This window comes from Myripristis murdjan, chromosome 9 (assembly GCF_902150065.1).
Source record: "Myripristis murdjan chromosome 9, fMyrMur1.1, whole genome shotgun sequence".
Lineage (NCBI taxonomy): Eukaryota > Metazoa > Chordata > Actinopteri > Holocentriformes > Holocentridae > Myripristis > Myripristis murdjan.
In genome coordinates this window covers 29,621,050-29,635,309 of record NC_043988.1, presented here as the reverse complement: position 1 = coordinate 29,635,309, position 14,260 = coordinate 29,621,050, and the positions used below count along the sequence as shown (strand labels likewise).

The 14,260-nt window shown below is 39.8% G+C and overlaps 2 protein-coding genes across 2 annotated transcripts in view; one reads left to right on the top strand and one right to left on the bottom strand.

The window, feature by feature from the left end:
* On the bottom strand, window positions 1-7,527 carry rfc5 (replication factor C (activator 1) 5). Its single transcript, XM_030060576.1, has 11 exons — window positions 7,330-7,527; window positions 6,486-6,550; window positions 6,114-6,250; window positions 4,927-5,006; window positions 4,702-4,775; window positions 3,411-3,570; window positions 2,861-2,942; window positions 2,627-2,756; window positions 1,649-1,726; window positions 960-1,014; window positions 1-790 (listed from the first exon to the last, which is right to left on the bottom strand). Exons 1-11 carry the CDS (start codon window positions 7,374-7,376, stop codon window positions 691-693), a joined length of 1,008 nt encoding a protein of 335 aa, XP_029916436.1. The 5' UTR covers window positions 7,377-7,527; the 3' UTR covers window positions 1-690.
* Window positions 7,528-10,868: 3,341 nt separating this feature from the next.
* Window positions 10,869-14,260, top strand: part of ksr2 (kinase suppressor of ras 2) — a 137,320-nt gene continuing 133,928 nt past the window's right edge. The window contains exon 1 of the mRNA XM_030060858.1: window positions 10,869-11,042. Coding sequence (XP_029916718.1) covers window positions 10,869-11,042 — 174 coding nt within the window. The remainder of the gene's footprint in view (window positions 11,043-14,260) is intronic.

Below are 14,260 nucleotides of genomic sequence, written 5' to 3'. Positions count from 1 at the left end.
TACATATCAGAAATGTTTTATTAAACAGATTAAAAAACAAATGGCATGAACATTCTTCTTCTCGTGAGTTACATTATCAGACAGGCACCGTTTCTGAGGCATTACTGCTTTACCTCATACCAGCATCCATTATGAACTGGTGACTCTCAACTGATCTGACAGGTGAACCTCCACCATGTGAAGTTTTCAAGTCTATATTTTGATTCAATGCCAAAATGAAAGATCTTATTTTATTACCAGAGCCACTAACAACAAACTCATTTATTACTCATATACCAAGAGGGCGGGGAAAAAATGAACCATATAAACACATCTGGTCAGAAATGGAGGTAGAACACACAGGCATTCAAAACCTCACTGATGTGGTTAAACATTTTTTGGTGAAAAGTGATCAGGGAGGGATGCAGCTTCAAGCACATACCTGCCCTGCTGAAGTGCTCTTGAGCAAGGCATTGGGCCCTGCTTCTCTGTGGATGACCCTGTATTTTTAATTGGTGGAGGGGTTTTATTCAGTACAATGAAAATTTTGCAAAACGAGCCACTGTGCACAGCCCAAATTCTGCCTGGCTGGAACAATACGGTCCCACTCCTTTTCCTTCTGTAGTTTAAACCGAATCACTGATCATTTTCTTTTCACCGCACCGCGCTCCGTGTTTTAAATGGACAGACTCTGAAGGAAGACGCAGTGATCTAGGAGGCCTCGCTGACCACGAGGTCTCGCACGGCCTGGAAAGCTGCAACCATGGAGCTCAGCTGGATCTTCTCATTGGTTCCCGAGGCCAGCCTGTGTCTGAGGAGACGGTAATGTTCATCATGACGTGTGCAAAAGGACGCTCAAATAAACATTTTTACACCTTAGTGATGTTAACATATGCAGCTGAGTGTGTTGCCTATTTTACTGATGAGAGCTGTATATAATGTAAGCATATACATTTTTTGAAGAGGCATGAGTGACTTACTCAATATCAGCTAACTTGATGAGCAAACCGATCCTAATAGCTGGGGGAAAGTCCACTGCAGGGGGGGGAAGTACAGCATTATTAAAACATCCAGATCCTCATCCGGTGGCAAAGTACAGTAAGAACATTAAACTTTAAATAACTGCAAATGATAAACAATGAAAAGTATGACCACAAAGCTAGGAAACCATGGAAATTAGCTACTTCTCTCGATACTTTCCTAAGTTCCTTAAAACTTTGGTTTAGAGAAACACACACAGCAGAAGCTGACGTAATCGGCTCAGGTTATTTTTATGTGCAGAGGCTGTATTTTTATTTGGTTAATATGTAAGAAGAACACAAACAGTACGGCGCTCAGCTAAATATGTCTTTTAGAAAAACTGCTGTTTGAATACAAACTGGCCACAGCTCATGGGAACTGTTTCAAAATAGGGCTGGGTATTAATTCAGTATTATTATTTATCGTCTTACAGTAAAATCATAAGTTGATGATATGGAGATTTTGCAATTCTGTGATACAATTCTGCTGTCTAAAGTGATGACAATGAGAGTAAACTGGGCACTTAACACAACCATTTGGTTCAATGGGATTGTTTTGATTATTTAATGTGATTTTAATTAGATTTTTCAATACATAGTCATACTGTGACATGCATCAGAGCTGAAAAACAGAACAGGTAGGCCTTTACCTCTGTGTACGAGCAGATGGATCTCAGTGAGGATGTCATGCAGGGCCAGGCCTTTCAGAGTCTTCAGCTGAAGGATCTCTGTTCAAGGGTGCTAAGGAAAACACACACACACACACACACACACACACACACACTACAGACTGGGTCAACAGCTATCTGACCGATTTACCTCTTATTTTACATTAAAAAAAACAAAACAAAACAACGTTCTGCACCTGTGTCGCACATTGCAAAACGTATTCAGACTCCTTTTTTTCCTGATCAGGTCCCAGGACTTAATACCACATTGTGTGTGCAGTTTCCATGGATATTTGTATTTGTATTGTCTTTGAGTTCAAAGACCATCTGAATTCCCAAAAACATATATATGTATATATATGACTGAACAAACTTACAACTCCAGGCTCAATGGTTATTATCACTAATAATAAATTAACAATTGTCAATATTACTACTACACAAATGATGATGATTAATTTTGTCAATGGAGTGTTAAAAATAATGACAAATGCTCCTTCCTTAGTCTGACCAGCAGCCCAAAAAAATAAAAATACATTTAAAAAAATAAAAATAATAATCTTAATGAATTATTTGACAATATAAACAGAGAACACTGAGCAAGTCTTAGCATATTAGTGATGCTATAATCAGCAAATGTTTGGGAATTTACTTAATAAATTACCAAAATTTATCATTTATCAGAGCATTAATGGATTATGGTTTTGGTAAGTGATTAATATCCTGTCAATCAATTTACCGACTAATTGTTTCAGCAATTCTGCCAAATGTAACAGGCTCAAGGTTTTCTATGACCACTGGCTATAAAATGAAGGAAGCTGATGTTTTCTCCAGCATTATTATATCAATCATAATGAATATTACACCTTGTGAGATGAACATGTTGAACAGAGTAATTAATCTGCATTCATGTTAAATTCATGTTAAATGTGTGGAGACAGGCTGGGGGGTGGAGGATACGGTTGTACGCTGAGGTGAAGTCTTTGTTGAGGGACCAGTCGAGGATGTTGGCGATGTCCGAGCGGAGTGGGTGACCTGTGCAGGTGTACACCGTGTCCTCAGTGACCTTCCCGTACGCCATGCTGGTGCTCTGAAATCACACAGGTGGGCTTCACTCAGTGCAGTCCACAGCGTGCAATGTGAGCAAAGCAATCCAGAAACATCACAACGAGCATTATCGCCCTTTCACCGTACCTGCAGTATGTTGAGTGATCGTCTCATATCACCTGATGATAACGTTACAATGGCTTTCATACCATCTGGAGTTATGTCGATACTGCCAGGAAGGAAAGAAGGAAAGAAGGAAAGACAGACAGAAAGAAAGAAAGAAATGAGATTGCTGTTTTCAATCAACTGTCAAACACATGTAAATCATTACATGTCAGAATAAAGAGTTGCAGTTATTATATTCCATGTCAATGTTATGTTTGTGTGTATTCTGATTCAGGATGCTACATTTAGCAGAAACGACAATAAATCATTGGCTAATTACTTGTAATACCTCAGTATAACAACCATAAATAAACAAGGCCATGGTAGAGATGGTTGGTAGCCTTTACGTCATGCCAGTGGTATTTTTAGTTGTGTTTAAACAATAAACCTTATTGTTTTATTGGTATCATAATGATAAACACAGCACTGTTAAAACCCTTCTGCGTCAAAACCACCGTACAGATAGATTCACATCAGCATGGCCAAATGCAAACAAAAAAACGTTCTCACACACACACACACACACACGTACTTCTCCTGCTGGATGACGTGCTCCAGCCTCGGGATCATCTGGTCCTGGGACAGCGGGCCGAAGCGGAACCTGGTGCAGCGCGACTGCAGCGCCGGGATGATCTTGGACAGGTAGTTGCAGATCAGACAGAAGCGCGTGTTCTCTGTGAACTTCTCGATCACTGAGCCGGAGAGCCGGACCAGAGGAGAGGAGAGGAGAGGAGAGAGGAGAGAGGAGAGGAAAGAGAGGGAGGAGGAAAGGAGAGAAAAGAGGGCGAGTCAGAAACCAGTGCAGTTATGAACTGGCAATTGACAAAATGTTGTATACAAGTACCCAATCATTTTTGACGGACAATCCATCTTCTTAGGTTTACACTGTATTTAAGACAAAAATTGGATTATATCATGTTGACAAAAACAAATAAATAAAAAAATACATGAACAATAAAATAAATAAAAAACGTTTTTTCCCCTCAAATATAAAGACTGCGAAACAAATATAAATATATACATATATGTATTTTAACAATTTCTGGCTCGTAGTTAAGCACAGATAATGCTTTGAGTTTGAAAAGAAAATATTAAAAAATATTTTTATAACATGCTGCTTGACTTGTAAGCCAACAGTTCTCTCTGAGGCAAAACAGCAACTCAACTGATTTGCAAATTTCCATGGACAATATTGCAACTTGAGTATTATTTAACTGTGCAGTTCACTGTGAATACATTACAAATTCCCTTTTCCTGTTTTTCTAATTTTCGATCCCTTCTGTCGAATTCATAAAACATGGCCCAGAACCACACCCGGTGCAAAACACTTTGATTCCTCTGCGTGTTTGCGACTCAGTGCTGTAACCTTGCCTGGCTTAGTAAAAACCATGTGAACTGAAGGTTATGTAATCTGATCACATAAGCTTATGTTATTTCTCTGAAAATTGGGCAAAAACACACACACCCACACACACACACACACACACACACACACACACACACAAATGTTCAGTAGACACAACTATTACAAGCAATTACAATATAATCAGATTATAATTTAATACAAATGCCCTCTCTCAGAAAACCCATATAACGTTCTCAGAAAAACCATAGAGGTAATCTGAGATTCACAACAGCGTAGTGAAATATTACCTCTTTAAATCATCAATGGCTTGTTCGCACTCAGATTCAGGAAGGTCTTTTTTTATTTTATGCTGAAACAAGCAGTGTAAGTCTGTAATTCAGACAGAGCCACAGTGTCTGGCTGCTCAGCGGGCCGTGTGCTGCACAGCAGGTGACGCCCGGCCAAGCAGATGGCTTACCTCGCCGCAGTGCATTCTGGGCATCCTGGGTCATGGCATCGGCCTCGTCCAGTATCACCAACTTGAAGCCCTTCCTGGAGGACAGGAGGGAAGAGACACAAGGCAATGCCTGAAATAATTTCCTCTTTTGGTTACGGGCTGAAATTAATAAGATATATCAAAATGAAGACATTTCTGAACATAAAATTTAAATATTGATTAAAAACATTAGATGAGCGGTCTTACTTGAATATGGTCCTGGTGCTGGCGAAACTCAGAATGGGGCCCCGTACTACATCAATACCTCTGTCGTCTGATGCATTCAGCTAGAAAAACGACATAATTATGAATCAAATCAAAGAACATGTTTGGTGCAGACGGCAGCCGATACTGGCAATATCGTATCACCCAAAGGGGATGGGTGATATGGACAAACCATATAATCACAATATCTTGGACCGAATTACTCAATACTGATACTGTGACAATATTGTATGGATGATTACAGGTGCTTTCATGAGATATTCACACACAAGATACTTCTCATAAAAAAGCATTAGCAATGTGGACACAGTGACCATGAGCTTGAACAGTTCAGAAAACGGCATCCCTTTACTGGGTTGCAGTCTTTAAAACAAGGAAAAGACAAAAATTATGACATGTTACCTTATTATGACTTCTAAAATCCCAGAAAATAACTAGTCTCATATCACAGTTCCACATGAGACTGGTATTGATATAATGCTCAGCCCTACATCAATATTTGATGTAATATTTCACTGATTGTTAAATTGGCACTTCCATGACCTAATTTCCCCACTTAATACAACTTTCAAGACCACAGTAAAACTAACATGCTGGTGGTTTCAAAAACAAAACAAAACAAACAAAAAAAAAAACACACAAACAAAAGTCAGGCCTGTCTGAAAAGCCATAACTTGTTCTGCACCTGCACTTGTATTATCATTCTTACAAAAATGCATATTTGTGTTGGCCATCATTAGAAATAGACCGATTAATCGGTCGGCTGATTAACTGGGCTGATATCTGGCATTTTGAGATGATCGGCCTGTGCTGACATTTGCACACACAAGGCCAATAAACAAAAAATGGCTGCAGACGCATCTGCAGGCAGTTTTGTCAGTGTGGCTTCTGTGGCATGATGGCACTCCCACTTATATACTGAGCAATGTTGCTGCACTAAAATTTTAAATGCAAACAGTGACATTATTGAAGTGCTATATTTTATCTGATGCAAAAACAAGAAGCAAAAGTAAAGCCCCAAAACATGATATCGTCATGACATCAACCTCCCTGCTCTCTAAATATCTGCATCAGACATTGAAATTGGTCGACCACTAGCCATGATGCGTAGGAAGACATCAGGTATCTGTATCGTCCTCAAAAAAAAAAAAAAAATTAACGTGGATCACCTCCAACACCATGGAGTTGAACTCTTTGTCCTTGTACAGCTGCTTGGCACAGGCCAGGATGGTGGAGGTTTTGCCCGTCCCAGGAGGGCCGTAGAACAAGAGGTGGGGAAGCCGGTCCTCACTGATGAACCTCTGGACTGGAGAGACCAGGAAAGGTTGTAAACAGCATGAGGAGCAGGGAAGGACAGCACAAAAAAATCAATATAACAGCACTTATATAAGTATATATCACAATAAACCACATGTATGCAAAATCACACACTTAATAGAGAAATGAATGTTAATCCCATTGAACCAAATGGTCATGTTAAGTATGTTGTTTCGCAAAACTGTAAAATATTCCAACAGCATTCCTTATAGTATTGTACTTACTAGTGCTTAGAATGTCTTTGTGAGAGATCAGATCATCAAGTGTCTGCGGTCTGTATTTCTCAACCCTGGATTATGGAGAAAAAAAAAAAAAAAAACATGTTTAGAGGTGCTGGTAAACATTTAGTTTACTAAATGAGAAATGACAACTAATTACCGGGTCAGTGACATCAACAGAAACCCAAATAAATATTAATGATATGAAATACTAATGATGAGTATCTCTGTTGTTACTTGCCACGGTGTGTGGCACGTCTGGAAAAAAAAACCTTGAAGCCATCCATTCAAAAATCGTGCATTTTAATGAGAGTTTGCTTATGGACCTCAGACTACATGACCAACAGACATTTTTCTGAATTCATGTCACTAGTTATGAACCGTTCTTTAATTCGGCATAATATTACGTATAATCCATCAAGCAGCACTTTAATGTTATAAAAAAGAAGATTAACCTCTTTAATCCGTTCACACTGGTCGTTAACGTTATCGTCCGCTTGTGTGTCAAGTTATTTTGGTGTTAAGAGAAACTGTGGAAAAGCTGACATTTCATCAACAGAGTGCTACCCGGTGCTTTCACTGCTATGCCGAACTGAAGAATGCCTTCAACAGAATCAAGAAAGCTTCTCACACACGTTTATAATAAGTGCACTTTGCCGATAAATTGGGGGAAGTGTGCATTAATTGCAAGAGTGAGTGAACTCCTGTTTCCCTTCATAACAGGGAGAGCTAGCTCGCTTTAGCTAACATGCACCATAGACATTAATGCCATGCAGGCCGACTGGGCAGCAGCTAAGAGGCTAACACAGTGTAAAAAAAACAACACAACCTCTCTCAACACTGAACTCACCATGGCAAATTTCGGGCCTGCAGCGGAGTTTTGCTGGTAGACGCCATGTGTGCGGTCACTGTGAGGTATGAATGCTTTAAATTAGATGCTTTTTTAAGAGATAAGTCCAGTTGCACTATGCCCTGCTCTCAGAGAGAGGTTTGGCGCGCTCCACAACAAAACGTGCGTCACACGTCACGCTCTGTAGCCAATCAGGTGCATTTGTCGGCTGCTAAGGGCGGGGTCTTCATGACACCACTGTCAACATAAAGAGTATGGAAGTGAAATAAGGAAGAGGCAATTAACACACTAAATTCGTTATATACCTGTAAAGGGTCAACACATAGGCATCGGATTGAAATGCATGTATTTTTATTCAATTGTATTTTTAATTATACTTGAGTGAAAATACACACATGTTGCACTTAAAGGACAATGTCAACAAACTATGCATCAAAAGCAAGAAATGCAGTGTTTGCAGATGTGGCAGTCAGGACAGAAATGCATTCCTGAAAGCGACTGCATGTTAATGGACCCGCTAATTGCACCCTGGAAACATCTGATACTGGCATTGCTGTTCCAATACAATGACTTAAACAAAGAGTGGAAAACTATCAGGTTTCAAATGGACTCTCTCTCTCTCTCTCTCTCTCTCTCTCTCTCTGTGTGTGTGTGTGTGTGTGTGTGTGTTTCTGTGTGTGTGTGTGTGTGTGTGTGAGAGAGAGAGAGAAAGAGAGTGTGTGTGTGTGTGTGTGTGTGTGTGTCCAGTTGCCCACCAGCCAGCCTTTTCAGCAGGGCCGGGCCCAATGCTGGCTGATGTCTCTGCAGGTGACACAGAGGAAATGTCATAAAAATTTCCCACTGGTGTCCTCCTGCCTCATAGGAGATGACATGCTGCGTACAGTTTGGTCCCCCCACCCCCTGTTTTTCTCCCTCCCACCCACCCACTAACCACAGCAAATTGTCACAATGTATAATTTACTGAGTCCCACACCAAGGTTTTTTGTTTTTTTTTTTGTCTTTTTTTTGTAAGGACATGATGAAGAATAACATCACCATGAGCTATCATCAGTCCACTGTGCACTAGTAAAGTGAGCACATAAGTGGCCTAACAAAATAGACAATATGTGTGTATGTCTACGTGCCCCAGAGCTGGGAAAAATTAGTTATATGATACTAGAAGAACTAAGTATGTGATTTTACTATGTGATTTTATGTAATTTATTATTACTGTTTTTCCACTCTTTGTTGTTCATCTATTTATTTATTAACCTGAGATTTGTACAGATATACAATGTTGTTTTTATACTGTGCTACTGCATGAGTAATATTAGGTATAGAGGTATAGGCAGTCATTTTATACTACATCCACAGGCCACAGGTATAGAAGGTCATTATGCTCAAATGTAATCTGTTTTATTGGCATAGAGGTATGGGACTCTATTGTCTTTTTTCCCTCTGTAATGCTCTGTTTTGTTTAACTGTGCAGCACATTGTGTTGCATTTGAGTGTATAAATCTATAATTGAAGTTTAGTTTAGTTTTCAAGTCAAGTCAACTGTATTTATATAATCCAATATCACAAATCACAATTTTTTCCCGAGCTACTGACAGGCAAAGTTAAAGTTATTCAATAAACGGGGCTAAGAAAATACTTGCTGTCATTTATTCAACAAAAACAACAGGGAAGCAGTTTCTTTGCAAGGAAAAATAAAGGGGAGTGACGCCCATTTTAATAATTCATGTTACATACATAGAAATAGAAGCTCTGTGGTGATATGTCTGTGCACCGGGACAGTTCAGTAAGTACTTGTGAACATGAACCACTCCTTCCTAAAACAAGAACTACGCCGTGAACTTGTGACGTAAAATCTGACACCACTCTGACCCATGAGGCTTATTCTGTGAGCCACTGAAACCAAACGAGAAGTAAAATCTGCTCCATAATTCAGCTCCGTGCCTGGTCTGTTTGCAATGCTAGAATGTGAACTTATTTTTCATTTTTTTGCACAAAGTTACAACCCCCATCGTTGTCTACAGAGCCCCTGATTTACACAGTGATGCTGCACATTCAAGTGTTTCCTCTCTGATTTTTAGCAAGCACACAAACACCTACTGAACAAAATGACATGTACAGTATTCCAAAACTAGGTGTAATTCCCCTTTGAACTCATGCACATAAGCACTGATTGTGGTGAAGGTTGTGTTGATATTCCTCGATGTTACTATGGGATTCTTAGAAACTTAAAGCATCTTTAGCCAACCCTTGGACTTAAATCGGTGGGATGCCTGGCGTGTGATGTCTTGCTGGTGGTCTTGAATTTTCTGTATCTTCCCAACAGTGGATCAAATGACTTCAAATTGCAATCTTGGCATGATGTGTCTGTTTCTGATCTTTACATAACACCCAGCATGCATCCCGCCTAATGATCTTCTAACCACCAAACCTAATTCAAGTTTTTGCCATTTGATGGGATGATAAAAGTAGGGATGTATTAACTTTGTCTGCCGGAGAAAATTGCTTTTCTGTTTGTTTTAACTGCATAAATGACTGCAAAGTGATGCATTTCACTGAATGAGATACCTTTATCAATATTGTTGAAATGATGCTCAAATGTGTACAAACGTAGCCTACCATAAAACACACAATAAAAGCAAAACACATTAAAATGAATTTTAGAAGTATACAAAATAATATGCCATGGGAAGATTATGAGAATATGAAACATATTAGGTATGATAAATAGAAAAAGGCTACAAGTTGATATAGAAATAGATTTATTATTTGCCTGTGCGTGCGCATACGTGTCTGCCTGTGTGTATAAGTAAATGACAAGTAAAGTCATACATTCCAGAAACCCACTTTTTTTTTTTTTTTTCATGCTTTGGACATGTGAACGCAGTTAGTTTGGCTCTTGATCCAGGCCTGGCGGGTACAGTTTTTTAGTTGAAACGGGTGAGCTCACCGCACTTGCCGCAAATCTCGCGAGAGCGGCCGTTCACGGCGGAGTCTGGGCGATGCGATGCTGTTGCTGTGGATTTGATTGACAGGAAACATGTCGGTGTGGTGGGAGCGAACCGGGATGCAGCTGCTGCCAAGGGAGACGGGGAGTACCTGCATCCAATCCACACATCAGCACCTTTAAAATGACCAGGCTTTTCCCGATGTGTTTAGTGACTGATGCGGTGAACAGCTGATTTTTTTTTTTTTTTTTTTTTTTTTCTAAACAAAAACATCCATCTGAGACGGAGAGACACTCAATGGATGCTGTGGCAAGCCGTGCTCAGACTGTATTTCTGCTCAGCATCTTCATATTGTGTTTGATATAGCCTACAATCAGAGACACCTTGATGAAACAGCAGGAACTACGAGGACTGTTGTTGCAATGGAGTCGCCTCTCTCACGGCTCAAATAAACCTACACTATCATTGCTCGTTTCATGGCGTTTTGCAGGTTGTTCTATTCCGTGGAGCTGTCCACGTTTCTTTTCTGATTTTTTTTTTCAAAAGTGCAAATAAAAAAAAAAAAAAAAAAAAAAAAACGACCACTGCTCGCAAACTATGGACGAGGAGATGACAAAAAGCGAAGAGCAGCATCTTAGTTTGCAAAAAGCCTTGCAGCAGTGCGAGTTGGTGCAAAATATGATAGACATAAGCATTTCTAGTTTGGAGGGTTTACGGACCAAATGTGCCACATCCAACGACTTGACACAAAAAGAGATACGAACGCTGGAGGTAAGCACCCTTTCAGCAGAATGACTGAAATCCTCTTATGCATCTTCATCAAAATCAATATGGGGCTGTCATCGTCTGTCATTTCTTTCTAGGCCACTGTGCATATTTTTCAGTGCCTCTTTTTTTTTGTAAGAAAAGCTGCTTTTCTGCGCTCGGCTGTGCCATTGCAACAAGATGCAACATTTTTTTTTTTTTGTTAAAGCCTGCTGCTATCTGTTTTGTGCAGTGCTATAAATCAAGAAGCTACGGGGCTGCAGTGGGCTGTTACAGGCTTGCGCATTCTGCAGGTGGCGGGGAGAGAAGGTGGCTCTTCTCCATCAGAATAATATCTGTGAGAGAGCCGAGGCCTATAGGCAGCCCATGTTTACAATCCATTACCAATATTCCTGCCTGCGCATCTGTCCTCACACCGCATCCAGGCCCTGCTGTTATGCAAGGCGGGTAGATTACTGAAATTGTTTCAAAATATCGTTATCCGTTTAATTGGCCCACGGGGTATTCCGTAAATTGCGTTACGTAATGGCCATGATATCCCGGTGTTGTGGTTGTGATATCAAACCACATTAGGTGCTGTCCGTTTTGAGACCACTTAAACCAGCCTCGAACGAAAAGAGCCAGAGTAATCCCATCACGAATGTTATAAGGACATCAACATCACTAAACATCAGATGTCATCACTAATTTCGAAACTGGGAGCATCATTGGAGTCTTAGTGATGCCATAGGAGTTAAAATGAGCCCTAAGTGCGATAAGAGCTCTGTGAACTCACGATTGGATACCTGTGTGTATACCGCAGACACACTTTTAAGTCCATAAATCCCTATGGGATTAAAGTGTTATCACAGGACATAGCCTACAAAAATACTATAAAGTGCGACAAGGTCACTGTAAACTAAATTCAGTACACTGCCACACACACTCTACTGTAAGTCACTGTAGGACTATTGTAGGAATGTTATACCATAGGAGGTAAAAATGTATGAAGTGAGATAAGACCAGTGTAAAGTAACTATTTGGAATATTATAGGGTGATACCACTGGGTAGGAAATTGGATAAGACAGAAAACCATTTAATTGGATGGGACCACTGTAAACGTGCTATTGAATACCTGTGTGTGGCACAGATGGGCTCTGCGTCCCCAGGTCCCATATGGGGATATAATGAGAATGTTGTGCTTTAGTTCCATAGGAGACAAAAATTAGCACAAGCTCACAAAGGCCACTGTAAAATCACCACTGAGTCCCACAGATACATTACAGAGCCCCTTAGGAATATTATGGGAATGTAATATAGGGAAATAATATGGACAGTGCAGGAATTTGTGAGGGGTGGGGGTCGGGGTTTTGTGTTTATCACCCACACTATGTGTCCATCTCAGCAAGTTGCTGGCAGTGAGGTGAGACAGGTGGTTTCAAATGGACTCTCTCTCTCTCTCTCTCTCTCTCTCTCTCTCTCTCTCTCTCTCTCTCTCTCTCTCTCTTGCTGCATAACACCTATAATGTTGACTTACAATAGAGCTTTTGTTTAACTGGTTATTTTGATAACTCAAGACAGGATTTTTCTTCTTCTTCTCTCAAAGTCAGGATTGTTTTATGCAGCTAACTTGACTTTTACTGATTTTAAATGGTGCACCAATAACATCTCTGTGTATCTGGGGTTTAATGCCATATCTCAGCCATGCTACCAGCACTATAACACTATCAGAGAACTTGACTATATTTTGGAGGAAAAAAAATCAAGAATTCATACAGATTGAAGGCTTTTTCCTACAGTATGCATGTGCAACTCTGCTGTTATCTGTAGGCCCACTGGACAAAATGATACTGCATCTCCTGTGATTGTAAGTTTAGGCTACAACCCTCCTTATATCACATTTTACCAATACCCAGGATTTAATTATCTCTTGGGCTATAGGGAGGAACTTATTTTGTACTTTACTGTTGTTTATACATATCACCTAATTTATTGTGATTTTTTAAGCACATACTATCACTAAAATGGAAAAGAAGGTCAGGAGAGGGGTTTGTGAGCTGATTGCCTTTCTAAAAACTGTCAATCACAAAATGTAATAACTTTATAAAACCAAATAAATATAACCAATGATGATGTAAGAAAAACAAATCTAAAAACAGACAAAATAAAGAGCCTTCAACAGCAAAAACAGTAATAAAGAATGAAAAAAAAAAAAACTCAGTGGAAAATACAGAGTTGGCAGTTAATTCACAAGTACAAGCATGTAGCTTTCCTCAAATCTCGTGAGTAGTTTTCCAGGATGACAGCTCTTTTACTGCCTCAACAACAGATGAGTTGTCCACCAGGGGTTTTGATCAGCATCACAATGACGTCACCCATAAGCAAAATCTCTCTCATTAACCTGGCATGATCTTCATTGAGAGCGTATGGGGGATTCTGCAATGACGTCTCTGTTTTCCACCATAATCATTAAGTTAATGGACTCAGATTATGCCCCAGACACAATATGTAGGAAGTGTTGAGTGCTGCCTTTACCTTAACCAAAAAGCTTAACAAGAAAAACACCCCATATCATTATAGGCCTAGAGTCACAGTTTAGGGTGGAAGCATTATACCCATCATCTTGGCAATAAACATATATTTTTTTGAAGACCTTCACAGAGACCACACACCTGGTAGTCAATGGAACATGCAGGCAAACAACGTGAAAACAAACTTTGTTGGTGGTTTTGGAGTTAAGATACATGGACAAACTCTGTGCAGCATGGAGCTTCAGCTATTTTCTTGTTTCCGAGGTGGAAATTTAAGATATTAAGATATTATCCTTCACAGAGCCAGAAGATCTCAGTCATAAAAAGTTTGATGGTTAAAATAAGAGTTCATCCACTGTGGCAGGCAAGGTTAAACACAGTGAGGCCAAATTGGCTAAATTTGTCCATCACTACTCTTTTTTAAGATGCAGCTTGTCTGTTGTTGTTGTTGTTGTGAAACTTCGGGGAGCACTTTTCATTATTATAATGGCAACAACGATTTGTACTTTGCTGTTTGTGTGCTTGTGTGGTTTGTAGAACTGCACTGTTTTGTATGATTGAAAGTTTTATTGGCCTGGCATTGATCACATAGCGCTAATTCCTCCAATCTCTTGCCTGTTTTCAGCTATTTTTGTGGAAACCATGCTGTTTCTGGGTTTACTGGAACTGAAGTTTCAGGAAACCATGAGATCATGAAGTCTCATTTTAGAGAT

Excerpts from the sequence above, each read along its gene's own strand:
- rfc5 (XM_030060576.1), bottom strand. The coding sequence starts at position 7,376 with ATGGCGTCTACCAGCAAAACTCCGCTGCAGGCCCGAAATTTGCCATG. Across the intron at positions 6,251-6,485 it reads CAAAGACATTCTAAGCACTA|TCCAGAGGTTCATCAGTGAG; the intron begins GTAAGTACAATA and ends TGGTCTCTCCAG. Across the intron at positions 1,015-1,648 it reads CCATCTGCTCGTACACAGAG|TGGACTTTCCCCCAGCTATT; the intron begins GTAAAGGCCTAC and ends CCCCCCCTGCAG.